Genomic DNA, 26,130 nt, shown 5'->3' on the forward strand with positions numbered 1-26,130 from the left:
AATGGATTGAACTAGCCTTTGCATCTAAATCAAGAGCGCCATCTACAGGAGTAAAATGAATGTTGCGAGATTTTTTTTTTCAATTTTTGTAGTTGTCATAGAGAATACATATTTAATAATTTTCTATTAAAACTAAAAAAATATCTAGTTTTTGGTAGCTCTGAATATTGTTTTGGTATCCTCACATTAGAAAACAATTACATAATAAATCCATTAGACAATAATACACATCATTGCAAAAAGAGGTGTAGTAAAAAAGGAAAGTTTTGAACCAACAATATTTTCAACTTAATATAGGCCACAAACTAAAAGTATTTGAGCGAAACTGCTAAAATGAAATTGAATAAAAACATTTTTTAATTTGGTTTGAACAATGCTTTCTGTAGACTGCTAGTTTCACGTTCTCCCACGTATGCTCAAGAGGATAAAAGGCTTATATAAAAACAAAAAAAAATAATAATAATAAAATAACTATATCCATTATTCAGTCTTAAAGCTTATTATAAAATAAATTATTGCACATTATTGCTAATTAATCAATTGTTTAGGTTGTAATATTCAATAACTTTCTAAAATTACGACTTATTTAGTCTTTCCCCAAAGTGAAAGGCAGAGGTTGTAAAAGTCTTATTTAGCCAAAACACATACAGACCCCAACCGGAACAAAACATAGTTTGTTTTATAAAATGAAGGATATGAAGAAATTAACAAATAACTTCAATACAGAGGTAAAAATCGAATGATTTGGACAAATATATTTAAGGTAAGTGATCACTTGAGAGATTATTAACTGCTGTTGATTTGATTATTTACTAGTTGTTAATTGATCAATTTAGACATCTCTACTCTAATGTCTTAATTCTACCCTTTCAAATGCAAAACATGTGGTTGTAGAAAAAGCAAACTTAGAACATAACTATAAGACTTGTTTTAGTGTGGATGAGCTTTTACTTTTTACCCTCCTGCGAAATTTGATCTACAGCCCATGTGTCAAACTTATGGCCCGCCGCTTTAAACAATGCTGAGAGAAGCACACAAGAAAAATGAGCGACATCGTGTCAAACAATGACTGGCCATTTTGAAATATGTCCTGTGGATGTCGCCAAAGCTAAGCGCCAATTACGAGGCACTCACTGTAGCTGTATTTGCAGACGACCTGAAAGTTATTTTTCATAAAATGAAAGTTACGGACGCGCTGATAAAGGTATTACGAAAAATAAGAAACTGGGTGTCTTTGCAGAAGTTTAAAGAAGCTTTAGCAGCATTTTTTCGATATTAGAGAAGGCATCTAACAGCGAAGTTCACATATTCAGGTAAACATTTTAATGACATTTTTTAGGTCTTCCTGCTTTGATATGATTTAATCAATCATTTAAATTTGTGTTTCTATGTTATTTCGGTTTCCCAGAGTTAAATAAACTGTAGGGTAAATTAATTCAATCGTTTAATGTTTTTTTTTGTTTGTCTGTTTTTTATAAATGCACTGTTGATAACCACTATAAAAGATTTTACCTTATTAAATTAAAAATCAGAGAATAAAAACGTTTTTTTATAAATTTTATAATCAAATCTTACATACCTTAATCAATTTAATTGTAAGCTTCCGAAAAAACCTCCAGCCCTCCAGCTAAGGCACACATTTTATGTTATTAATTCAGTTGACAGCCCTCATAAGACTGTTTTTTCCACCATATGGTCCCCGAGCTAATATGAGTTTGACACCCCTGATAATGAGCCTATTAAACATCAGTGGGAGGAGTTAAGACACAGTACTATCTTGAGAAACACATTTTACATCTGCAACAACAATCTAACAGATGTAAAAATAAAAGACATTTAAATGACATTTTGTTGAAATGTTTACGATTTTCTAACAGCGTAAAAAACAGTCAGTTAAATAATGTAACAAGATGATAGTAAAAAAAAGAACGTGTATGTACCTGTGTCTGGGTCACTGAAATCTGGCAGAGTCATGGCATTTAGCTGTCGTCGGTCAGCCACAGCTCTATCCAACAAACTACTGCCCCTTCCCGAATCACTGCCACAATAAACATGAATTTCAGACCCCACATTGGGTTTGTAAGAGTGACTTGCACATAAAGAGTGGGCAAAAATATCCCAATACAATTGAAAAAAAAAAAAAAGATCGATTTTATCATGATTCTTTCAAACATATTTTGATGCAACTAATTAACGCATTAAGGATCATTTTCTTTTTCTATTTCACTAAAAAGTTAAATGTGAAAATTTTGTAAATGTAACTACTTCTGAAATTTAAAATACTGCAAATGTGCTTGATTCAGAAAACAAATGTTACTTGATTAAAGATTAAGAGTTATTGCAAAAACATTAGCATTAGCAGCCTGCTCAACAATACTAACATTTTTAGCTAGCATCTGCGACAATGACAATAACCGCTAAATTATTTCGTAAGAACTGTTCAAATGATGCTTAGGGCTAAAAGAAAGCTAGCTACCACAGTAATGTGATTCACTCATGCACCCAGTGACTGGCAGAACAGAAAAGTGACACGACCTTACAAACTTTAATTTTTTTTTAAAAAAGACAGTGTATTATTCAACCACTAGATGTCTCTCTCTTGTGTAGTGCAACTGACAACAAGTGCTTAACAAGCACAAATAAGAATATGAAATTCGGAGACAGAAAGTGACCAAATAGCACCATTTTTCCACTAGTTTTTTTTAACCAGCTTTTCACGAAATCTTATTTTTTGGGATACCCATAGCAGCAAGATTGTGGAAAAATATGTCATCCCTGTCCAAGGGAGGCTCGACTTAAGTAAAATAATCCTTAAACCTACGAGTATTATGAAACGTACATGTTTATTTGATATATTATTTATTTTCTTTATTATTTACTGTACTAATTTCCAGCATATCGGACACATGTGTAGAACACGCATCCCTACTTTTCGAATAAAAAACGATTTAAAACTTTGTTTCTCTTGTAGTCGGCTTAATCTAAGTGACTACAATTTAGGTGAGGCAGCCCGATGTTAATAGTTGGTGAGAACCCCCCTTTGTGCAATGGTATGCTCCAGCGACAGTGTTGAGATATGTTACGTCATGTTGCACATGCAGGGGTTCTATACGGTTCACTTGAGCATACACTATGGTTGTCTACCTCATTATTATTATTATTACAGCTCATAGACACACCAACACAGATTTGGTTGCCTTCAATGTTTTGCAATTGTGGTCAGCGATATTTTCGACTAATAAATCATTGCACAAATGACCGTAATATACTACCTTAATACATCTTGGGTTGTCACCCTAGTCATCTTTAAATAACCCGCACCCAAACAAATTTTTTTTTACTTAATACAGTGAGCCAATGTCGAACATCGAAGGTTTTTTTTTAACTACTAGGTGGCACTCAATAATGCACACTGTCACTTTAATGTCTTTTTAAAGTTTTTCACAATCGTGAATCTTCATATGTTGTTCATTCCAGCTTAGACAATAATTTCATATTCCTGCCATACCTGGGATTTGTGAGGTTGTAAAAGCTCTTCCAGATCTGCAGCATGTGTTTGCAGGTGAGCAAGGCTTCTTCTGATCCTCTGCACATACTCTCCAATTTCACTTTGGTGTACAGCAAGCTGGAGGCCACATGCACAAGTAGAAGGTCAGAAGGAAGTTAAGCTTAATTGAAATACAAATAAAGCTAAATAATTTTCAAATAAGGGCGGCACGGCGGCACAGTGCTTAATACGTGCGTGGCAAAGTTCTGAGGTCATGGGTTCAAATCCAGCTACCAGCCTTCCTGCACTGAGTTTGCATGTTCTCCCCGTACCTATGTGGGTTTCCCCCACGGCACTTCTGTTTCCTCCCATATTCCAAAAATATGCATGTCAGGTTAATTGGCCCGTCCAGAAATTGTCCCTAGGTGTGAATGAGCGAGTGAGTTGTCTGTCTCTGTGTGCCCTGCGACTGGCTGGCAACCAGTTCAGGATGTACCCTTCCCAGTTGCCCGGAGATAGCTGGGATGGGCTCAGACACCTCCGCGACCCTACTGAGGATAAGCGGTGCAGATAATGGACGAATTTTCAAATAGCAAAAGTTAAAGAGTCTAAGTTTCTCTGAGGTATTATTACCTGGGTACCCCGAATCAATATTAATAGTATACAATCCAAATTAGCAGCGAACATAGGAGTAATGAGTAGATGCAAACATATTTTTGACCAAAAAACCCATGTAATCAATCATTGCACAAAGTATAGTCTCTATTGTTAGTGTTTGAAAAAAGTAAACATCAAATAAATAACAAAATTTTGACACGCATTATCTAAGGCAGGGGTTTCCAACATTGTGCCGGTGAGCCCCAGGGGGCCCCCCGAAGGACATGTGAGCTGCCCGTGGATTTCCAACAATTAACCAGGTAATAACAATGAAACAACATAGTATTAACATGATAAGTTGTTAGTTAAGAAATACCAAACTTTGCACTACCGTATTTTCACGACTAAAAGGCGCCACCCCCAAAATAGTTTTTCTGTCCTATATTTTCAATACATAAGGCGCACCGGACTATAAGGCGAAGGAGAAGCATCTGCATCGATGGACGTTGCTTGTTGCTAGCTGTCTGTTTAGCCCCATAATTCCTGTTTACAAATACAGACTACAGTAGTAAAAATTGTTTTCTCTAGGCCATAGAGCAACCAAACATGTGATTCACATATTTTTCGGCCTATTGCAAGCTTTGTTTTGCCCCGCTTTAGCCTATGCGAGCCTGAAAATGCTAAAAAGGACCCGCTTCCTTTACCTCCGAATAACTTTAGCCAATAGTGACCAATTCAAATGATGATTGACACAATGGTTAAGAAATGAAACGCTCGTATATATCCCAGCATACCTCGCGGACTACTTTGCCTACGGGGGAAAAATCGAGTCGGCGGCTACATGCCTTAGTTGCGAGACCTTGCGACTCAATATTGATCCATATATAAGGCGCTCGTGAAAATACAATAAGTAGTGACAAAAAGTAGCTCTCAGCTTGAAAAAGGTTGGAGACCCCTGATCTAAGTGGAAGCCATAACTTCAAGGTCTTATATTCTTGTACAACATTAAAAAGCCATTGTGCCACTCAAAAAAGTAATCATTCAGATAATCATTATTCTTATTACTATTATTACTATTAAGTATATTTCCAATAAATATGATGAAGAGGATTAATACCAAATGTTTCTTTGGATATTTTATGTTGTAGGAGTCACATTTTTTCTTTTATTTTGTGGGACATAGTTGTATTTTCTGGGCAGCACGGCAGGGTAGTGGTTAGCGCGTATGTGTCACAGTTCTGAGGTCATGAGATCGAAACTCCTGTGTGGAGTTTGCATGTTCTCCACATGCTTGTGTGGGTTTCCTCCGGGCACTCCGGTTTCCTCCCACATTCCAAAAACATGTATGTCAGGTTAATTGGCCGGGCCGAATTGGCCCTAGGTGTGAAAGGGCAAGCGAATTGTCTGTCCCTGTGTGCCCTGCGACTGGCTGGCAACCAGTTCAGGGTGTCCCCTGCCCACTGCCCGAAGATAGCTGGGATGGGCTCCAGCACCCCCGCGACCCTACTGAGGATGAGAGGTGCAGATAATAGATAGAAGGATGGTTATGTTATCTTGTTTTGAATTAAAATAGTCCTTTCTGCAAGAAAAAAAATAATGGGGTAAGCAGGTAATTGCTTCTGCTTCATCCAACTCACTTTGGTTACATGTTTATGTATTAAATTATTGCATGTATTTTGTACATTTTTTTTTTAAATTTTTCCTTTTGTTATTTAGTATTTGCCATTTTTTGTGCTGTGCCTAAATAAAAAAGATATGAACAAACACAACAAAAAACTTGAAATGAGTTTATTAAGAATAGTTGTGTGTGCCTCACTTAAAGTTCTCTGGATATTCAGATAGCGCCATTTCGATGATATTGAGACCATCTTGGTAGTGTTTCTGAGCTGAGAGAAGCAGGGCCAGCAGGTGAAGAGAGTGAACGTCATCGCCTTGAAGTTGCAAGGCCTGTCGAACATAGCCTAGCGCCTCAGGGATCTACGCACACACAAACACAGACTATACGTTTTCTCTAAATTAGAGGAAAACAGATGTGTAACATTTTGTATACTTCCTGACTTAATGACTCACATTCCTATGTTTGTGACTTACTTGTCTGGACACAGCAAGCTGCAGTGCGAGGTAGAAGGCTGCAAGATGGTCTGACGGAGACAAACTCTGAGCTCTGTCAACAAAGCGAAAGATTGTGTTCAAACATGACATTCTAATGATTGTTGTATGGCAGATTTTTGCAGATTAACTAGTATTGCAGGTCAAATTCAAGGTCCTTGAGGGAAACATTCCATCTCGCAATTCCATGCTGATTTTTTGAACTGATATTATTTTCCTCATAAGAAAATGATTTGTTGTTTTGCCCAAGGTTTTGAATCACAATAAAAAATACAGCAATCCCTCGCTACAACTCGGTTCACCTTTCACTGTGTAGCTGCTACAATGATTTGCATTAAGTTCTGCAGGGGAACAGTCTCCGAAACAGTAGTTTTATGGGGGGGAAAAATAATAATAATTAAAAAAATGTGTAATATATATATATATATATATATATATATATGTATATATATATGCATACATACACATACATATAAAGAAAATAAAAATATAAAAAAATATAAAATAAAAAGACATCAAACCTTTGGAAGGCTCCCAAAGCTTTTCGCTGATACTCTTCTTGCATGCTTCGCAACGACACTTTGGAGATATGACAAAAAGAGAAAAAAACATTTAGGTGTACTGTATAATAAAACTCGCCATAAGTATTTAGCTAAAATGATTTCAGACATGTGCATACAGGCCAAATTTATTTTCACCAAGTGTAATTAAATTAATCTGAATTGATTCAAACCAAAGGCAATAAAGTTTGCATACATCCCACTCCTATCTTGCAATAAAAACTAATATAATTCAGCCAATTCTAAAGCTTTATAGCAATTTCTTTCAACCAGTGTCACGAAACCTTGTCTGGTATGCTGCAGGAAATTGTTCATTTTCATCAAATAGGTGACAACAAACTGAAACGTATTCGCTAAAAGTGTGTGCGGTCTTCTCGTCATCATCAGAGTGGTAGTCAGATCCCTCCTCATACATAAGGATGCAGTAGATTGCTATTTTTTCTAATTATATGATGAGAGAGGTGTGGCCACAGAATTCTTGCTTTTCTTAAAGCCCCAGTGTCTAATAGTTGACCGCTAGATGGCACTGGGTTGTCTGGTGTGAGCGAGGGCCAATGCAAGAGCCCAGCGTGGTGGCCGGATGTCTGACAAACAAGTATGGAATCCAACTTGTAAAAGGAATACAAATTTTTTGACCTATGAATTCCTTTATAAAAATTAATATTTTTTTAATAGTTTCAGATATTTTTGCCTGGTGTTCAAATCAATGTTGCTGTTGTTTTTAATAAAATAAAGGTTTTTTTTTACCACTTGGAAGCACTAAATATGATAAACTATTCTCTTTAAAGGGACAGTGTGTCACTTCATTTGATAAAAAAAGGCTAAAATGTAGTTCAAACAATTGTTCCAATGGTAGATAATATTGCTTAAATGAAACATATTTTGTCTTATTTTACTGGATGAAATGTATTTAAAAAAGGAAAAATAGAGCAATAAATGGCTAAAATTATTGCATTATAAACTCTGTTCGACAAAAAAATATGTTACCAAAAAGATGTAACCATACTCCCTCTTCGGCAACAGAGTGACAAAATATGAAACCTAACACTTTGTCGAGAACAAATTTATACTGTCAACTAAGTTTGTCGTTACCACTTGAACGATAACAAAAAATCTGAGAATTACCTATTTTTTCCTAACATTTTGTACGAGAGACTATAAAAAATTTTGTCACTTATTTCAGCTTAAACTTTGTGGTTACTTGCAACAAGAAAGTCGCGTTGGTGAGACCACCGAATTCTAACCACACAGATGACGTACAAAAAGGCTTTGTATTTTAGCTCACCATCAAACTATTTTTACTCACAGTACCTGACTGATTTTATCGTGCATTTCATATGTTGCAATGACAGTTCATTCTGTTCTATTTTTTGATTCTATTCTGAGCATTGTAATGATGAACATGAGCTGGCATAACCGAATTCATTCATTGACAACATAAACAATGGAGACAATACTAACACACAATTAACAATGTATTTAATTTAATGTCCTTTAAAGCACCATTCATCATCAAATACACCAAAAAATTGGTCGTGTTTTTTTAGGTTTATTTGTGTTTTTTAGGACGACTTCTTGTTTGCTCCATTCTCTAACATCCATCTCTGGTACTGTGACTAACAGAGTGATAATGAGATAAAACCTAATGCCTTTTCATATGTCATCTATATCACTGGTTGTCTAGTGGTTAGGATTTGGGGGTCGTACCTTAGCAACCTAGTTGGATTCTGTTTGTATCCAATGATTTTTAATTGTGGTCAGCAATATTATTTTTTGTACTAATCAATCATTGCACAAATACGGTAAAAAAAATGTGCGTTATACACAATTAAGTGTGTTAATGGAAAATGTATGCCTTGGCTCACAAAAGGGTGAGAAACACTGTTTTATAGAGTATGAAATCATTTTCTTAAATATTTCTATCATTTAGGTTTTTCTTTTATTTTTTTGTTATTGTTGCTCTTCTAAAAAAACTAAACGAAAAATATTGGGAAATAGAGAGGGAGATGGCAAGGCGAGTGGAGAGAGATAGTTACCGTAAATTCCGGACTATAAGCCGCTACTTTTTTACCAAATGTTCAGCCCTGCAGCTTATTCAGTGAAGCGGCCAATTTATGTAATTTTTCTAACAGCCACCAGCGGCGCTGGAGTATAAAAGGTAAGATTAAGACCAGTAGAATATGTGCTACAAAAAAGACTGCAACCTCTGAGTTTATGCATACATTGTCTGTTGGGTAAAGGTACGTTCCGATAATGAGAAAGACGCCCTTGATGGCGATAGTTATGAGGAGGAAGTTGAGGACGATCTACCGTGAATTTCAAGATCATTGCTTTTTTATTTGACAGTCACGTTAGATGCATTGCGAGCGTGATCCTACTAGCATGTTGGTACCTTTCAAAGGCACGGTTTGGGATGAAAGTTATATTATTATTATTAAAGCTTTGAAAACTCTCTTGGTGTACCGTCTTTCTTCGTAAATATGTGTAACCATGTATAATATGTATTTGCAACTGTATATTTTTGTAATGTATTTATTTTAGAGATTTATTCTGTTATGTGTTCTACGGGCGAATCAAAAAGAAGGGGCAGAGCAAACGTTGGCTGATGGGAAGTGGGGTAAAGCTGAGTTACCGGTAGATCTGTCTGTTGTCGCAGCGGACAGCAGTGGATATATATTTTTCCCACCCTTAACTTTGGAAATATACATTTCATTTCCTTGGATTACTTTCAACGGGACCCGGACTTTACAAGTCTGCATTATACGTTAATTACGGGTATCATTTTCCATTCATAATGCCGACTGTGGGTCTAGGATTGTGTACTATTGACTTTTGGATTGTGTCGATAGGAGGTTAAGAGGCTAGGACCTTGACTCAGCCTCTTGGCTGAGATCAAGTGTCTCGGCCTATTGGCTTTGTAGTGTATTATGATTTGACCGGTAACGGATAATAGATAAAGAATATAGAACAATAAACCTCTACAAAATCACAATCGTGGAACTTACAGCCTGGTCTAGGTTAAATTTGTGATCGTGTCACAAGTTTTAATGCAGGCGCGCGCAGCTTATACACAGGTGCGGCTTGTGCAAGTACAAAAGTGGAAAACCACTTAAAAAGTGTTGGGTGCGGCTTATAATCAGATGCGCACTATAGTCCGGATTTTACGGTAATAAAATGAAAATACATTCTAACCATTTATTGAAATCAATTTTGTAGACTATATATGATTATGTTGAAATATATTAGATAAAAAAAAAATAAGAGGTGTGTGTGTCTTTGTGAGTATTTAAGTAAAAACAAAGTCTACCATTTTGATTGTTTCATAAAGTGTTCATGATTATTTCTTTTTGGTGATGATGAGATATGATGTATGTAACATATAATGCCTCGTTATTAAAAAATGTATTACATGATTTGATTAATGTGAAGTGTTAAGACTGTCAAGGGGACAGGATCAAGATAAGCTTTTGGCTTTTACATTCCAGTCAGACCATTTCCTTCTGTTTTGTCAATTATTTATTAAAGCTGTTGATTTTTATTTCATTGCAACCTTGTATCTGATGATCAGTGGAAAAACAAAATTGTCTATCATTCAATCAATACATCCATCCACCCATTTTCTACACCGCTTATCCTCACATGGGTCGCAAGGGTGCTGGAGCCCATCCCAACTGTCTCTGGGCAGTGGGTGGGGGGACACCCTGAACTGGTTGCCAGCCAAGGCACACAGAGAAAGACAATTCCCACCTAGGGACAATTTGAAATGGCCCATTCACCTGCCATGCATGTTTTTGGAATGTGGGAGGAAACCGAAGAGCCACAGACACACAGGGAGGCTGCGGTATCTAGAATCAAACCCTGGATCTCCCGTATCTGGAATTAAACCCTGGATCTCCGTACCGTGAGGCTGCGCCACCCTCATTCAACACAGTACTTTCTTATTATGGCTGATTGCAGTTTCAACACAAAAGTGCATTTTTTTAAATGTTTTCTTTAAAGCAGATTTTTCTTTATTTGTGTGTACGTATGGTATGAGGGGGCTCTTTAGTTCGTTCTTAACTAGTCTTACTTGAGGATCCAGCACCCCACCCTAATTACAAGTCTTGACACAAATCAAGATTAAAAAAAAACAACTTTTCAAATGTATCAACTACAAAGCTGACATCATTGCAGCAGTAGCTCAGAAGGTAGAGCGCTCGTCTGGGGATCAAGGGATCCCAGTTTGAATCCCGGCTTGTCCGTGTTACATGTCGAAGTGTCCTTGGGTAAGACACTGAACCCCTAATACCCCCAATAAGCAGGTTAGTGTCTTACATGGCTGCAATACAAGGCCGCAATTGGGAAATGTGGAGCACATTGTAAAGCGCTTTGGGAAGTCATTGACTTGAAAAGCGCTATATAAATGCAGATCATTTCGTTTCATTGCAGGCCACCTTGGTGCTACAAGTACACAAATAAGCTCTCCCTTTTTTCCTTTACTTCTTTTTTTTCTCTCTTCCCTTTTTTATTTTCACACTCTTTTTCCTGTCTTGTTTTCTCTTTTATTCTTCTTTTTCTCACTTTTTCATTTGTTTTCTTTGTTGTCTCCCCCCCTCTTTATTTCTTTTTTATCTTTCTTTTTCTTTTGTTCTTTCTTTTTCATCTTTTTTTCCTCTTTAATATTACTTTTTCCCCTTTCCCCAATTGTGGTTATTCTTTTTTTCCTCTCTTTTATTTTTTTCTTCCTTTTTTCCTTCTTTTTAATCTTTCACTGTGAAATGCTGGGCAAGATATTAAGAAGAAAAATATGCTTTTTGGTCATTTTTGCGTCTGTAATTTGTATTATTTTCTCGTGCTTTTTCTTTTTGGTTGCACTACAGTGGCATATAGTGGTTGGATAGTTCACACTTACATTTAAAAAAAAAAAAAAAAACGCTTCACTTCACTGACTGTTTATAATATAATAAAATACATATCTTATATGTTGTCCAGTGTATCTGAGTTTGGACATGCTTAACACATGTAAACAAATTTAAACTGTATTTTTCTGTGGTGTTAAACAGCGGGTGTGAACTCGCATTTTCTCGGCATTATCCCCATCTACTTTTAAAGGAGTGTCATTGATTGTTATTTTCTTTTCTCAGCAATATTATGCCAAGGCAAAGGCCTGCGACGCACTGTGAAAGGGTGCGCAACCCACTTTTGGACCCCGACCGACCAGTCGAGAACCACCGCTTTAGAACATGGTGAGTGAGAATCAAAATATTTAAGTCAGACTAGTAGGCTACATGAGCGTCCCCACGAACTTACCATCTGTGGCTTTGAGACTGTAAACCAGTCCAATCGCCAGGAAGCCTTTTGCCCTGAACTCAGCGGCTTTCTCCCCCATGTCGATCACCATCTTGGCAAAGCACTCACCCTCATCCAACTAGGTTGTTGAGAGAAAACATTATTTGCAATTACAGAACCGGCTTCATGGATGATGCTTCAGCAATTGTGACTTCAGTGCAGCCGTTACCCAGTGAAGGGGTCCGATGCACAGTTTAACTGCCAGCAGTGGGATGGTGGGGTCATCTGGCTTTAGACGGATACATTCCTTTAGAACCTTAACTGCCCGGGCCGATTTCCCAGCAGCCATTAAAGACAGTGCAAGCTGGTACCATAAGTGGAACTCCTCAAAGGCAAATTTCATGGCACGCTCCAGACACTTAAAAAAAAAAAGGTAGACATTGTTACATTATAGGCAGTTTTGTCCTCTTGTTACATAATGCAAACAAGGTTTCTAAAGTGTCAACAAGTCTAATGGAATACTTTCTAATCTTGTGAGTGGAGCTGTTCTCAAAAGTAATATAACGCTGTCTTTTGTGTTTTGTTTTATATAGTTAGAGTAGAAAATATACTTACAAAATGGAGAATGTGGTTTCTTTTTAGTTCATTGATTCTGTTATAAATTAAGTCATTATTGTAATAAGTTTAAATAATTCCAAACCTCAAGTATTTTTTCCCAAAAAGGTGTCATTTTGCTAAAAACTGTAAATGTTCCTTTTGAAATTCAGAAAAATTTGTGATTACATACTATTTGTAGAATACATTGAGTTATAGTTTGTATGTGAAATACAAAAATAAAGTGTTTTTAATTGTATTTGAATTGTAAGGTGAATGCCAGTTTTGGACAAGATTTCAGGAGGATGAAGTAACCCATGGAGCAAACAGAAATGAACCAAGCTTCCTGAGGACAAGAATGCAAATTGTGTCATTTTGCCCTCTTTTGGCAGATTGCACGTGTCTACCTTCCCTTCTGTTCCTAATTATTTTCATTTCTGGTGAAGTTTCCAAGCCAGAACCAGCAAGCTTGAGGACAGCTTTTTCAGTTAAGCTTTTAAGACTCTGAAATTTCTCCCTGCCCTAACCCCTTCCACATCTCTACCTTCTGCCAAATCAATACACCACTGCACCATTTAGATTTCAACTTGTACTTTGCACATTTGTTTAATTTAAACCTTTTATATTTGTATATGTTTACTTTTTAACAGAGTTATTTGTTATTTATATTTGTGTCTTATATATTGCATGTTAGCATGTGGGGCGAGGGTAATTTCATTTGAGCTGTATGTTGTGCATATAGCATATTTGACAATGAAATTGACAATGACAATTTACTCCCCGGTGTGGGTTATTAAATTTTCTTCTGTAGATTAATATTAGATGGATTTCCTCAAGTCCGAGAGTGTGTGTGTCCTGATTTAAAGTACAACGAACCTCTAAGACAGAACAAAGGAGTCACATGTAAATAGTGTGTAGCCACACCTTAGATGATGTGATTGATTGGGTGGTGTTTCAGCCATTTACCTGATAAAAATCTTTAAATCTCTCATGGTGCTTCACAAGAAGAGACTAGCTGAATACCAATATTAAGTTAGCCTCTTACGGTCTGCTTATTCTCATACTGAGGTTTTTGAATTTTTCCTTACTATCATGTAGGATTTAAATTTGGGGATTGTGAAAGATGGACGGAGTCCTCTTTAAACTCAATATGTTGGCACAATGTAAGGCACAATCAATTACCATATATGACAGTGATGGTGTAATAGTAGTCTGTACAGCCCTTTGAGACCTAGTGTGATTAAGAGCTATACAAATAATCTTGACCCATGTCAAATTAAGTCAGTTCACATTACTCTTCAGATTTATTTGTCAATCAATTATTTATGAAAATAATATGTAGACCCCTAAATACACTACACAAATTTAAATGCCTCTGGACATCGCTTGCTTTTTAATACCATTAATGACCCTAATTTGAGCAATCCAGTTAATGGATTCTCATTCACAATTCTGTGAGTCCAAAGTAAAAATTGAACATTGTTTATTTTTATTTTTTTGAGTAATACTAAGCAGGAAGAAATATTTGTGTAACTAAAAGAATACATGTTTTTGCATCTTCCAGTACCTCCCGCTCATTACAACAACAGAGCCAACGTTACAAGGGACTCCTCTCACCCTGGCCACCACTTTTTTGACCTGTTGCCCTATGGTAGGCACTAACAGTCTTTCTAAACAAGAACTAAGAGGCTCAGATACTGTTTGTTCCCCAGGGAAAATACAACCCTAAAAAAGCGTGCAAGACTGTGAAAATTCTATTTCTTGCCAATTGTTTTGAAAAATGGGGTTGGACAGAAAAATGGGTATTTATATGAAATCATCTGCATTTATATAGCGCTTTTCAAGTCAATGACTTCCCAAAGCGCTTTACAGTGTGCTTCACATTTCCCAAAAGTGGCCATGTATTGCAACCATGCTAGCCTGCTTATTGGGGGTATTAGAGGTTCAGTGTCTTACCCAAGGACACTTCGACACGTAACATGGACAAGCCGGGATTTGAACTGGGATACCTTGATCCCAAGACGAGCGCTCTACCTCCTGAGCTACTGCCACACAATATCTTATTCAATGGTTTATTCAGGAATTCTGTTGCTGCTAAATGTTATAACGCTATTTTTCATTGCACTATTGTTACAACACACTTACAACTTGGGCAAGTATCCAAGCAACACCTGACATTCTTTTTAGTCTTTATTATGTGTTTACCCTGGAGTGCCATGTCTGATCAACATCTCGTTGTTAACAATGTCCACTCTGTTGTTGTCAATGAAAGTAAAGGCAATTCTCATTCTAACTACTGCAAAGCACACTTACATAGACTGAGAAAAGGCTAGTGGTTTTAACAATCATGCATGCATGCATTTGGGAACTATGATCCTGTGAAAAAAATATTGTCTATATATTTGACAATCCATTACGAATCCCCACTTTTATGTCTGTGTGGACAGCCTGCCATTGAGGCTTTGTCGCTCGGTAATCAGGAATATTCAGAGTGAGAAAGACAGCCACATGGCTTACCTCAGATAGCATCTCATACTGCCCTCTCCTGCCCAAAGATATCGTCAGCAGGTCGTACACTACTGAGGCAGACTGCAGACTAATGATTCTATCATTATTGTGTTCTGGAATCCTGCTAAGAACAGCATCACGGTTTGCCTGGTATACACAATGACACAGTAAGCGCATATCAGTTAACGTAAGAGTGAATATTATTTGTGTACATCTTACCATGGACTCACTGATGAGGAGCAGCAATAGTGCTTCCTCTGTGTTCTCTTGGGGGCAAAAGATACTGAAAGGGCAAAATAAATGGCGAAATTCCAACAGATGAGAGGACAGAAAGAAAGAGGACACAGCACACAGGGTAACATATCATTAAGAAAAAAACATTGGTATTTTTCACTTTTTCGCTACTTGTTCTAAATACGGTAATTTACGGACTATAAAGGCGCACCCAATATCTCTTAATGGACCACAATTTTGAATATGCGCTTTAGAATCCAGGGTGCCTCATGTGCGGACAAAATTTGAAATGCATTACCATATTTGTGAAACTATTAATCACTTGATAATTATTATCACTGACCAGAATTGCTTTCAACAAGGATCAAACTGGATGGTATTGGTAAGAGGACCGGATCCTAACCACTGGGCGGCTAGGGACATGATATTTATCGTAAATTCTGGACTATAGAGCGCACCTGATAATAAGCCGCACCCATCACATTTTAAGGGGATAACCGATTTTGTTGCAGACCTGCAAATTCTAGTGCGGAATAATACAGTATTTACAGCAATCATGCCACTTCTTACTTCTCTCCCGAGTACACCCTTGGACGTCGGCTTAAACTGTACTTCTTTGTTTGAACGTGACCTTGCCGTGTGGGATCGTCCAGTGGTGACACACTGGGTGGGTCTTCCACAGGCGACCAGTAACTCTGTTCACACATTCCACGAAGCAAGATCTCTGCGAGCTGTCTTGCAATGGTCTAACCACACACAAAAACAAATTATATGTTTTATGCCAAACATTGAAAATCCTTTTCAGAATGGATCAAGAGAAATTTCATATTTTAAAAAGGTATTTGTATTAGGATTAGAAAGCGCTGATCATTTTCTGTTTTTATATTGGACTTCAGTAAAGGAGTTTGCAAAGATACCATTTCATTATTTCGACTATTGTACCTCACTGTTGTTTGTTATGCAGACTATAAAGCACTGTTTACTTCATTAATATTGACAAATAATCTTGCTGTTCATTGATTTATACATCCTTTAGGGATTTTTGTAACAGACGGGATTTGATTTCATGGGACGTCTTTTAGAACAGGTTGGAATTTCTTATCTGAGGATTTTGGTCCTTTCCTATTCTCCTTGTAATTTCAAAATTCATGGATGTGTACTCTCCTTATTTGTATTAAACTATAAACTCATCAAGTGCCATTTTTAAGTCAAAAGTGAAAAACAAACAGCACATCAAATTTGCTGTCACTACAAGCGTTCAGCAGATGGCACTAATTCAGTGTAAATAACCAAGTGAGAGTCAATACAGACGCTCCCCTACTTCCGACCATTCGACTTACGTAAAAAGGTAAATACGAACGTTTTTTTCGGGATGTCGAAAAATATCCGGACATTGCTTTGAGTTCAATTTTGTGCTGTGCGCACCTTTTTCCGAGTAGAGTACTGTATGCTTCTTTCTGCCGCGTGGCGCTGTGAGAGGTCACCCAGCATCTACCCCGAAGAAGAAGTCCTACTTCTACTTCCTAGTTTGTGTGTAAACATACTGTACTGAATCTCCAGCGCGCTACGAACTTTGACATTTTCATTGTTTAATATCTAGTGCATCCATTCAAAATGGTTGGTGTAAAGTGTAAGGAGAGGTGAGCTGTTTCTTTTTAAATGAAAGTGGAATAAGAAAGCTTGATGTGGTTGAGAAAATGGTAAGATCGCTTTTTTTCAGCCACTTTTTACAACGTAGGAGGACCTCTTATAGCTCATCTTCCAAAAGTAAGTTAAACTCAAGTTTATTTATCTTTAAGAGCAGATTATTTTCTGAAACGTTTATTTTTTAGTACATAACAAAATATGTTACGTATACAAGCCTTAATCATACTTATAAACCTTAAACATACAAAATATAGCACGGAAGCAACTTACAAACAAATTCAAATTACAAACGTTCGTTTGTAAGTAGGGCAGCGTCCGTATTGTCAATACATAAATAAAGATTGTCCGATTTTTTTGAGGGGGGTGGTTTTAACAGAAAATGTGAAATTCTGAATTGGCTATAAACTAGCGTAGTTTACTACGAAAGATTTGTAGTATTTGGTAGTAATGCAAACAGCAATCTGTTTAAGGAGCACTCATCTTTGAGCTACATTTCTTGTGTTGTGTTGACAAAATAATCAATAAAAAGTACAAATATAAATGATACTTAAAATTAACAAAACAAGTACAACATTTTTACACTAAAGACAAGATAAAAAAATATATATATAAGAGTAAATCTGAAAAAAAACATTGAATTACAGTAATTTCAATATTAAAAAAAAAATCATGTTTATTCACACATGTAAAGGGGTGGTGGTAAGCTTTTATTTGTCCATCGATCCATCACTTAATGTTTCTAATGCTGACGTTTTTAAAACATTTTCTTTGCCTTCAGGTAGGTTTCAGGTATGCTGTAGAGTTAGTCTGTGTAGCCATTTGAGAGTCTGTGTAAATAAGGGCAATACAAATAAATAGAACTTACGTTATTTATTTATATTTAGATCATTTTCAATTAAACCTTTCAGCTCTAGTTTCCACATTCTTTAAAATGTTTGCTCATCTATCTCCTCTGTCATTGTTGGGGGTCAATCGTTTCATACCATTCGCAGGTTCTGGGTTGTCCTTGTCTCAACAGCTCGGAGGATTTCTCGAAATCGCCCTACACCTTGTGTCAAGTTTCTGAAAAGATGCAAATGGTACAATGTCAGATATTGAAATGCGTGTGTGTTGGGGGAGAAAATAGGTCAAATAGTTTAACAGGTGTGTCATCTTTTCTTTCATCAGTTTATTTTACAAAGACACGTTCAATCAGTTTTTCTGCTCTACTACCCACTACTAAATACGCTTCAACTTTGCACTACTGCTTTGGCTCACACCGATGTCTAGATAACATAAGTAGAACAATATATGTGGGATATTATGTTTTTGTGGAGCAAAATCCTCTTGCCTGAATGGATAGGCCATATTAAAAATAAATAAACATCCAACGTGCATTCTGGACATTAGTTTTCCATTCATTTACGGATACGAGGACTTAAGTTAGCTTCAGTTAGCATAGGGATTTTGGGTTTAAAGGTTTTGCAAGTTCATTTTTTGCCTGCTTAAAGTGCGACTGACATCAAGCCACGCAGTAAGTTTCACAAATTGCTTTACAAAAGCACCTGCGAAAAGCAAAAATCTGCCAGGTAGCATCACCCTTTTTTGGGGGGACAGTCTTCATTAAAGCGATTTGACCAAATTCCTGCCGACTGGCCGACAGAGCGAGAGAAAGAGCAAGAGAGAGAGAGCCAGAGAGAGAGAGAGAGACAGAGAGAGAGAGAGAGAGCCAGAGAGAGCGAGAGCGAGAGAGCGAGAGCGAGAGAGCCAGAGAGAGCGAGAGCGAGAGCGAGAGAGAGAGATGCATCGCTTCGGCGGCATGACAAAGGCGCAGGACACAAAATCTTCTCAGCGAGATGCAGAAGAACGCAGACGAGGTGTCTGGTCACAATACACTATGAAAGACGCTATGATATAAATTGGCATTGGAGTTTTCAACTAAAGGGGAGCTGGCCAATTGCCTTGAATCTTGTGAATTAGGCGTTGATCTCTTCTAGAATCCTCGGGGAAACGACATTGAGTTCTGATAAATACTCTGGACAAAAAAAAGGGTTCCTCTTGTATATACAGGACTGTCTCAGAAAATTAGAATATTGTGATAAAGTTCTTTATTTTCTGTAATGCAATTAAAAAAACAAAAATGTCATACATTCTGGATTCATTACACATCAACTGAACTATTTCAAGCCTTTTATTATTTGAATATTGCTGATTTTGGCTTACAGCTGAAAAAAACTCAAAAATCCTATCTCAAAATATTCGAATACTTCCTCAGACCAAGTAAAAAAATAATTTTATAACAGCAAAACTAAATCAAACATTTGAAAATGTCCATTGATGCACTCAGTACTTGGTTGGGAATCCTTTTGCACGGATTACTGCATCAATCCGGCGTGGCATGGAGGCAATCAGCCTGTGGCATTGCTGAGGTGTTATTGATGCCCAGGATGCTTCGATAGCGGCCTTCAGCTCATTTGCATTTGTAGGTCTGGTGTCTTTCATCTTCTTCTTAACTATACCCCACAAATTCTCGACGGGGTTCAGGTCAGGGGAATTAGCAGGCCAATCAAGGACAGTGATGCCATGGTCAGTGCACCAGTTACTGGTGGTTTTGGCACTGTGGGCAGGTGCCAGATCATGCTGGAAAATGAAATCCTCATCTCCATAGAGCTTTTCAGCAGATGGAAGCATGTAGTGCTCTAAAATCTCTTGGTACACAGTTGCATTTACTCTGGACTTGATGAAACACAGTGGACCAACACCAGCAGCTGACATGGCTCCCCAAACCATTGCTGACTGTGGGAACTTCACACTGGATTTCAAGCAACTTGGACTTTGCTCCTCTCCAGCCTTTCTCCAGACTCTGGCGCCTTGACTTCCAAATGAAATGCAAAACTTGCTTTCGTCTGAAAAGAGGACTTTGGACCACTCTGCAACTGTCCAGTGCTTCTTCTCCATAGCCCAAGTCAGACGCTTCTTCCGTTGTCTTGAGTTCAGAAGTGGCTTGACCATGGGAATACGGCTATTGTAGCCCATTTCCCGGACACGTCTGTGAACTGTGGCTTTTGATACCTGGACTCCAGCTTCAGCCCACTGTCTTTGAAGCTCCCCCAAATTCTGGAAGCGGCTCTTCTTTACAATTTTGTTAAGGCTGCGGTCATCTCTCTTGGTTGTGCAGCGTTTCCGGCCACATTTTTCCCTTCCAACAGACTTTTTGTGGATATGCTTTGAAACTGCACTCTGTGAACAGCCTGCTCTTTGAGAAATTTCTTTTTGTGTCTTACCCTCCTGATGGAGGGTATCAATGATGGTCCTCTGGACAGCAGTCAGATCAGCAGTCTTGATTTAGTTTACTGAACCAAGCTGAGTGTTTTTAAGGCTCAGGAAACCCTCGCAAGGTGTTTCGAGTTAATTAGATGATTCAGGTGATTAGTTGATTAGCCTACTTGTATACTTTTTCATGATATTCTAATATTTTGAGATAGGATTTTTGAGTTTTCTTAAGCTGTAAGCCAAATTCAGCAATATTAAAATAATAAAAGGCTTGAAATAGTTCAGTTGATGTGTAATGAATCCAGAATGTATGACATTTTTGTTTTTTTAATTGCATTACAGAAAATAAAGAACTTTATCACAATATTCTAATTTTCTGAGACAGTCCTGTAATGCACGGAATGTTTGTCATGTTTAAGTCATGTTTATTTGTATAGCCCTTAATCACAAAGAGTCTCAAAGGGATGCACGGATCAAAGATTATTGCAAACTACAGACTATTATGAAATCATCCCCTGATCTAAAACCTACATGAGGGCAAATAATACACATATTATCAACATAAAAATATAGGTTATTCATGTGCTGTAGAGTAGAAGTGTGTTTAAGCTTTGATTTAAACATTTCCACTGAGGTTGTAGATCGAATCTAAGGGGGAAGAGCACAGTATATTGTCATAATAACCTATCTATTGGTACTTTGTGTGTGTTAATTTTATTCATCTATGGGGTCATTGCCTGTGAATTCAAGGGATAAGGGTGGACCAGGGTGTGATGAAGTATTGATTGGCTAGTTTGTTGCTTGGTTGAATCCCTTAACCAGTATGGTCGTAGGGGCACCATTTCCTGTGGTGTGTCTTGGGCGAGTACAGCCTGGTGGTGCCCATCCTTTTCCAGGCTAATTAATAAGTTGAGGAACAAAAAAATTGGCACCTACCCTTGTATATGCGAATAAAGAGTAGCATCATCCTCATATTGACGGGACAGTAAAATTATTTTTATACTAGCAGGAATATGGTGATAAACTACTGCTCCCGTCTTACCCGTTCTTGAAGTGGATGACGTGAGCTCTCTGCAGGCCTGTCTCAAGGAAATAACCAAGTTCCTGATCCTGGGACACCGGACCAGGCTTTGGGCTGCGATTCTGAATTCCTGCTGACAATGCCTAGGATAATAAATAAAAGGGCTTTTAATTGTCATCATGACAAGACCATGGAATTAAACATGGTTGCAGTTTGTAGAAAAACAGCACAGTATTAAAAAAAAATAGAAAAACGCATGATTATAGAGCCTTTTGGCCCGAGAGAGCACTGACAGACTGCAAAACACACAATCGAGCACACAAACACACCTTCTCGGCCTCTTGCAGGTACAACAGGGCTATGTCTCCAGATTTTTCATAGCAGGTGATGATTTCTTGTTCTCGTTCAGTACTGTTACGATTGGAGGAGGGAGAACCGGTATTCTTATTAGATAGTAACGGAGAGGCTGCTGGGACTTTCTCCAGACACAAGCCTGAGGAAGAGAGACAAGACAAAACAATAAGATATCAAAATAAGATAAGTTTTTTCATTCAGGAACAACAGTCCTGTAGCACACCAAAATCACTAACAGATAAATTTTTTGTTGAAGAAAGAATATCTTGTGTTTCACAACAGTAAGAGGAAAAAATAACAAATTTACATGACGATGGCTCATTCCCATTACTCACCCCTTATCCTCCATTCTTTTTCTAGACTACAAGTCACATTGCCTGTTGGGCATGCGTGTGTACCTTTTGTTGCATAGGCTTCAGCTATCATACAAAGTCGATAGACTGGAGCTCCTGCCATCTGAATGTCATCCAGATTCACCCTGTTATATTGACCTGCAAAGAAATAACTCGCTTCTCTCACAAATTTGAACTCAGGCCTTTTATTATTTAAAATAAATCTGATTAAAATTAAAAGTTCCAGGGAATATTAGTGTGTTACCTAAAGCATCTCGGTATTCGCCCTCAACATAACTAAGTTTGGCCATGAGCAGACTGGCTTCCTGGAGATAATCAGACTGAAAGACAGACATTATACTTCAATTAGGTCAAACATTGATAAAAAAACAATTAGACACATTCATAAAAAAGGAGCAGCAACTGAGGAATACAGTGTAAAGAAAAAATGAATTAGTGAGTCTATTTGTGTGCAATCCGGTCACCTTGAGGTTTCCCCTGTCCAGAGCTGCAGTGAGATGTTTTCTGACCTCCACCAGTTTTGGTCGCAGGCCCCTCGGACTGGCATCCTGCTTTATTGGATTTTCCTTCAGGTATGTCAGAAGTTTGCATTCGCCCAGCAAAAGCTCACCGAGGTCATCTGGACACCAATTACAATTGTTAAGTCAAAAAAGTTGCGATCATTGTCTGGTGACATCGTTTGTGAATGTACTGAAAATAAGAGATTAGAGTGATGCAAGATTAAATCACAAGCAGTTTAAGAACTTTCTCAGTGTTAAATGTTTAGTTTAGTTACCACCAAAATATGAAGAGGAAAAAATCAATGAATTCTTAACTTGCAAGAAAAAGAGAAGACCCAGACATCCGACCAAAAACTCCAACCAGTTCTAAACAGAGCCTTTACTTTTTATTAAATTCCATAGGTTACAAAAGCAGATTCGCCCTAATGGTTGTGAAAATCCAAGAATAACCTGATTGGTCGGTGGTCGGTAGTGACAATGATGTAAACGTTGCAAAATAGTCAAAACAATGAACAACAGTGAGGTATAATAAACTAAATAACAAGCAAGTATCCTTTGCAGGTGTCCAATATTATAAACAGAATAACCTGATCACTCAGTCATGACTTTCTCCAAATCAAAGTAAAAGTAAAAAGCTACAGGTGAGTCTTGGATTGAATGCTCTCAAACTACCTTGGGGATCAAAGTCAGATATTGAGAGTTACTTGGTCAAACATTTAGACTAGAAAAAACATAGGCACGTGAAATACAGGCAGGTGGGAGGTGGTACATCTTGCAGTGAGGCAGGGGTCTCAAACTCACGGCTCATGGGACAATAGTGAAAAGACCAGTTGTAATATAATATAAATGCTTAATATTAATGCAGTTCATGTGAGTTTGATGTAAATACATCTGTGCTATTTAGTTAGGCAGAGGTCAGAAATGGGAAACAACTCACCCGCAATTACATTGTGTGCGGGTAAAAAAAAACAACGTATTAGCTTGCAAAACTCGAGTTCCATCTGGAGTGTTTTAAACTTGGTACTGTATTTGTAAGTCAGTGTACTTGACTAACCCCTCCTGTTAAAAGTACAAAATAGAGGGAGAGATAGGGGGGCATGCATCTCCAAAGGACGGAAGTATGGAGAAAGAAAATTTAAGCATGATGTGCGTGTGCACAGCAATATGGCTGGCTAATTGCTTTATGGTTTGGCCAATGGCACAAACGCAAATCTACCCGACATTGACTATACTGGACTGTCTCAGAAAATTAGAATATTGTGATAAAGTTCTTTATTTTCTGTAATGCAATTAAAAAAACAAAAATGTCATACATTCTGGATTCATTACACATCAACTGAACTATTTCAAGCCTTTTATTATTTTAATATTGCTGAATTTGGCTTACAGCTTAAGAAAACTCAAAAATCCTATCTCAAAATATTAGAATATCATGAAAAAGTATACAAGTAGGCTATTCAACTAATCACCTGAATCATCTAATTAACTCGAAACACCTTGCGAGGGTTTCCTGAGCCTTAAAAACACTCAGCTTGGTTCAGTAAACTAAAAAGTATGGGGAAGACTGCTGATCTGACTGCTGTCCAGAGGACCATCATTGATACCCTCCATCAGGAGGGTAAGACACAAAAAGAAATTTCTCAAAGAGCAGGCTGTTCACAGAGTGCAGTTTCAAAGCATATCCACAAAAAGTCTGTTGGAAGGGAAAAATGTGGCCGGAAACGCTGCACAACCAAGAGAGATAATAATAATAATAATAATAATTTCCTTGTATTGTCATGACCGCAGCCTTAACAAAATTGTGAAGAAGAGCCGCTTCCAGAATTTGGGGGAGCTTCAAAGACAGTGGGCTGAAGCTGGAGTCCAGGTATCAAAAGCCACAGTTCACAGACGTGTCCGGGAAATGGGCTACAATAGCCGTATTCCCATGGTCAAGCCACTTCTGAACTCAAGACAACGGAAGAAGCGTCTGACTTGGGCTATGGAGAAGAAGCACTGGACAGTTGGAGAGTGGTCCAAAGTCCTCTTTTCAGACGAAAGCAAGTTTTGCATTTCATTTGGAAGTCAAGGCGCCAGAGTCTGGAGAAAGGCTGGAGAGGAGCAAAATCCAAGTTGCTTGAAATCCAGTGTGAAGTTCCCACAGTCAGCAATGGTTTGGGGAGCCATGTCAGCTGCTGGTGTTGGTCCACTGTGTTTCATCAAGTCCAGAGTAAATGCAACTGTGTACCAAGAGATTTTAGAGCACTACATGCTTCCATCTGCTGAAAAGCTCTATGGAGATGAGGATTTCATTTTCCAGCATGATCTGGCACCTGCCCACAGTGCCAAAACCACCAGTAACTGGTGCACTGACCATGGCATCACTGTCCTTGATTGGCCTGCTAATTCCCCTGACCTGAACCCCGTCGAGAATTTGTGGGGTATAGTTAAGAAGAAGATGAAAGACACCAGACCTACAAATGCAAATGAGCTGAAGGCCGCTATCGAAGCATCCTGGGCATCAATAACACCTCAGCAATGCCACAGGCTGATTGCCTCCATGCCACGCCGGATTGATGCAGTAATCCGTGCAAAAGGATTCCCAACCAAGTACTGAGTGCATCAATGGACATTTTCAAATGTTTGATTTAGTTTTGCTGTTATAAAATTATTTTTTTACTTGGTCTGAGGAAGTATTCGAATATTTTGAGATAGGATTTTTGAGTTTTTTTCAGCTGTAAGCCAAAATCAGCAATATTCAAATAATAAAAGGCCTGAAATAGTTCAGTTGATGTGTAATGAATCCAGAATGTATGACATTTTTGTTTTTTTAATTGCATTACAGAAAATAAAGAACTTTATCACAATATTCTAATTTTCTGAGACAGTCCTGTATATACAAGAGGAACCCTTTTTTTTGTCCAGAGTATTTATCAGAACTCAATGTCGTTTCCCCGAGGATTCTAGAAGAGATCAACGCCTAATTCACAAGATTCAAGGCAATTGGCCAGCTCCCCTTTGGTTGAAAACTCCGATGCCAATTTATATCATAGCGTCTTTCATAGTGTATTGTGACCAGACACCTCGTCTGCGTTCTTCTGAATCTCGCTGAGAAGATTTTGTGTCCTGCGCCTTTGAGTTTCAGTTGATGTGTAATGAATCCAGAATGTATGACATTTTTGTTTTTTTAATTACATTACAGAAAATAAAGAACTTTATCACAATATTCTAATTTTCTGAGACAGTCCAGTATATTACAACAAATTAGACAATTACATTAATTAACCTCTTCATATTTTTGCAATGTAATTGTGAAATATTTTATTTCTATAGAAATGCTGAACGAAGGGCAACAGGGGTCGAGGAAGAAATGTTGCTGCTGTTGAACTATAGTTCAGAGGACAGTGGACGAGCCTAGCTTATAACTTTTCGACGAGTTTCTGCTTTTGAGCCAAATAGGTTAAACATTTTTTTTTTGCTGGGCAGCACGGCGGCGCAGTGGTTAGCGCTTGTGCGGCACAGTTCATGTCATGGGAACCTGTCGTGGGTTCAAATCCAGCTCCAGACTTCCTGTGCGGAGTTTGTATGTTCTCCCCGTGCTTGCGTGGGTTTCCTCCGGGCACTCCGGTTTCCTCCCACGTTCCAAAAACATGCATTTCAGGTGAAT

At 37.8% G+C, this 26,130-nt stretch overlaps 1 protein-coding gene across 6 annotated transcripts in view; it reads right to left on the minus strand.

Annotated features, from left to right (window-relative positions):
• ttc7b (tetratricopeptide repeat domain 7B) overlaps positions 1 to 26,130 on the minus strand; it is a 51,138-nt gene that overhangs the window by 22,935 nt on the left and 2,073 nt on the right. For all 6 annotated transcript variants that reach the window (XM_088353936.1, XM_088353937.1, XM_088353934.1 and 3 more), the window contains exons 2-17: positions 22,449 to 22,603; positions 22,229 to 22,304; positions 22,030 to 22,122; positions 21,607 to 21,770; positions 21,299 to 21,420; positions 17,988 to 18,066; positions 15,928 to 16,103; positions 15,343 to 15,406; positions 15,133 to 15,270; positions 12,251 to 12,439; positions 12,043 to 12,160; positions 6,715 to 6,772; positions 6,176 to 6,248; positions 5,901 to 6,061; positions 3,509 to 3,625; positions 1,941 to 2,038 (exon numbers count right to left, since the gene is read on the minus strand). In XM_088353936.1, the coding sequence (XP_088210062.1) occupies positions 1,941 to 2,038; positions 3,509 to 3,625; positions 5,901 to 6,061; positions 6,176 to 6,248; positions 6,715 to 6,772; positions 12,043 to 12,160; positions 12,251 to 12,439; positions 15,133 to 15,270; positions 15,343 to 15,406; positions 15,928 to 16,103; positions 17,988 to 18,066; positions 21,299 to 21,420; positions 21,607 to 21,770; positions 22,030 to 22,122; positions 22,229 to 22,304; positions 22,449 to 22,603 (1,881 nt within the window). The remainder of the gene's footprint in view (positions 1 to 1,940; positions 2,039 to 3,508; positions 3,626 to 5,900; positions 6,062 to 6,175; positions 6,249 to 6,714; positions 6,773 to 12,042; positions 12,161 to 12,250; positions 12,440 to 15,132; positions 15,271 to 15,342; positions 15,407 to 15,927; positions 16,104 to 17,987; positions 18,067 to 21,298; positions 21,421 to 21,606; positions 21,771 to 22,029; positions 22,123 to 22,228; positions 22,305 to 22,448; positions 22,604 to 26,130) is intronic.

Source organism: Urocampus carinirostris, chromosome 15 (assembly GCF_059441175.1).
Source record: "Urocampus carinirostris isolate Australia breed hairy pipefish chromosome 15, RoL_Ucar_1.0, whole genome shotgun sequence".
Classification (NCBI taxonomy): domain Eukaryota; kingdom Metazoa; phylum Chordata; class Actinopteri; order Syngnathiformes; family Syngnathidae; genus Urocampus; species Urocampus carinirostris.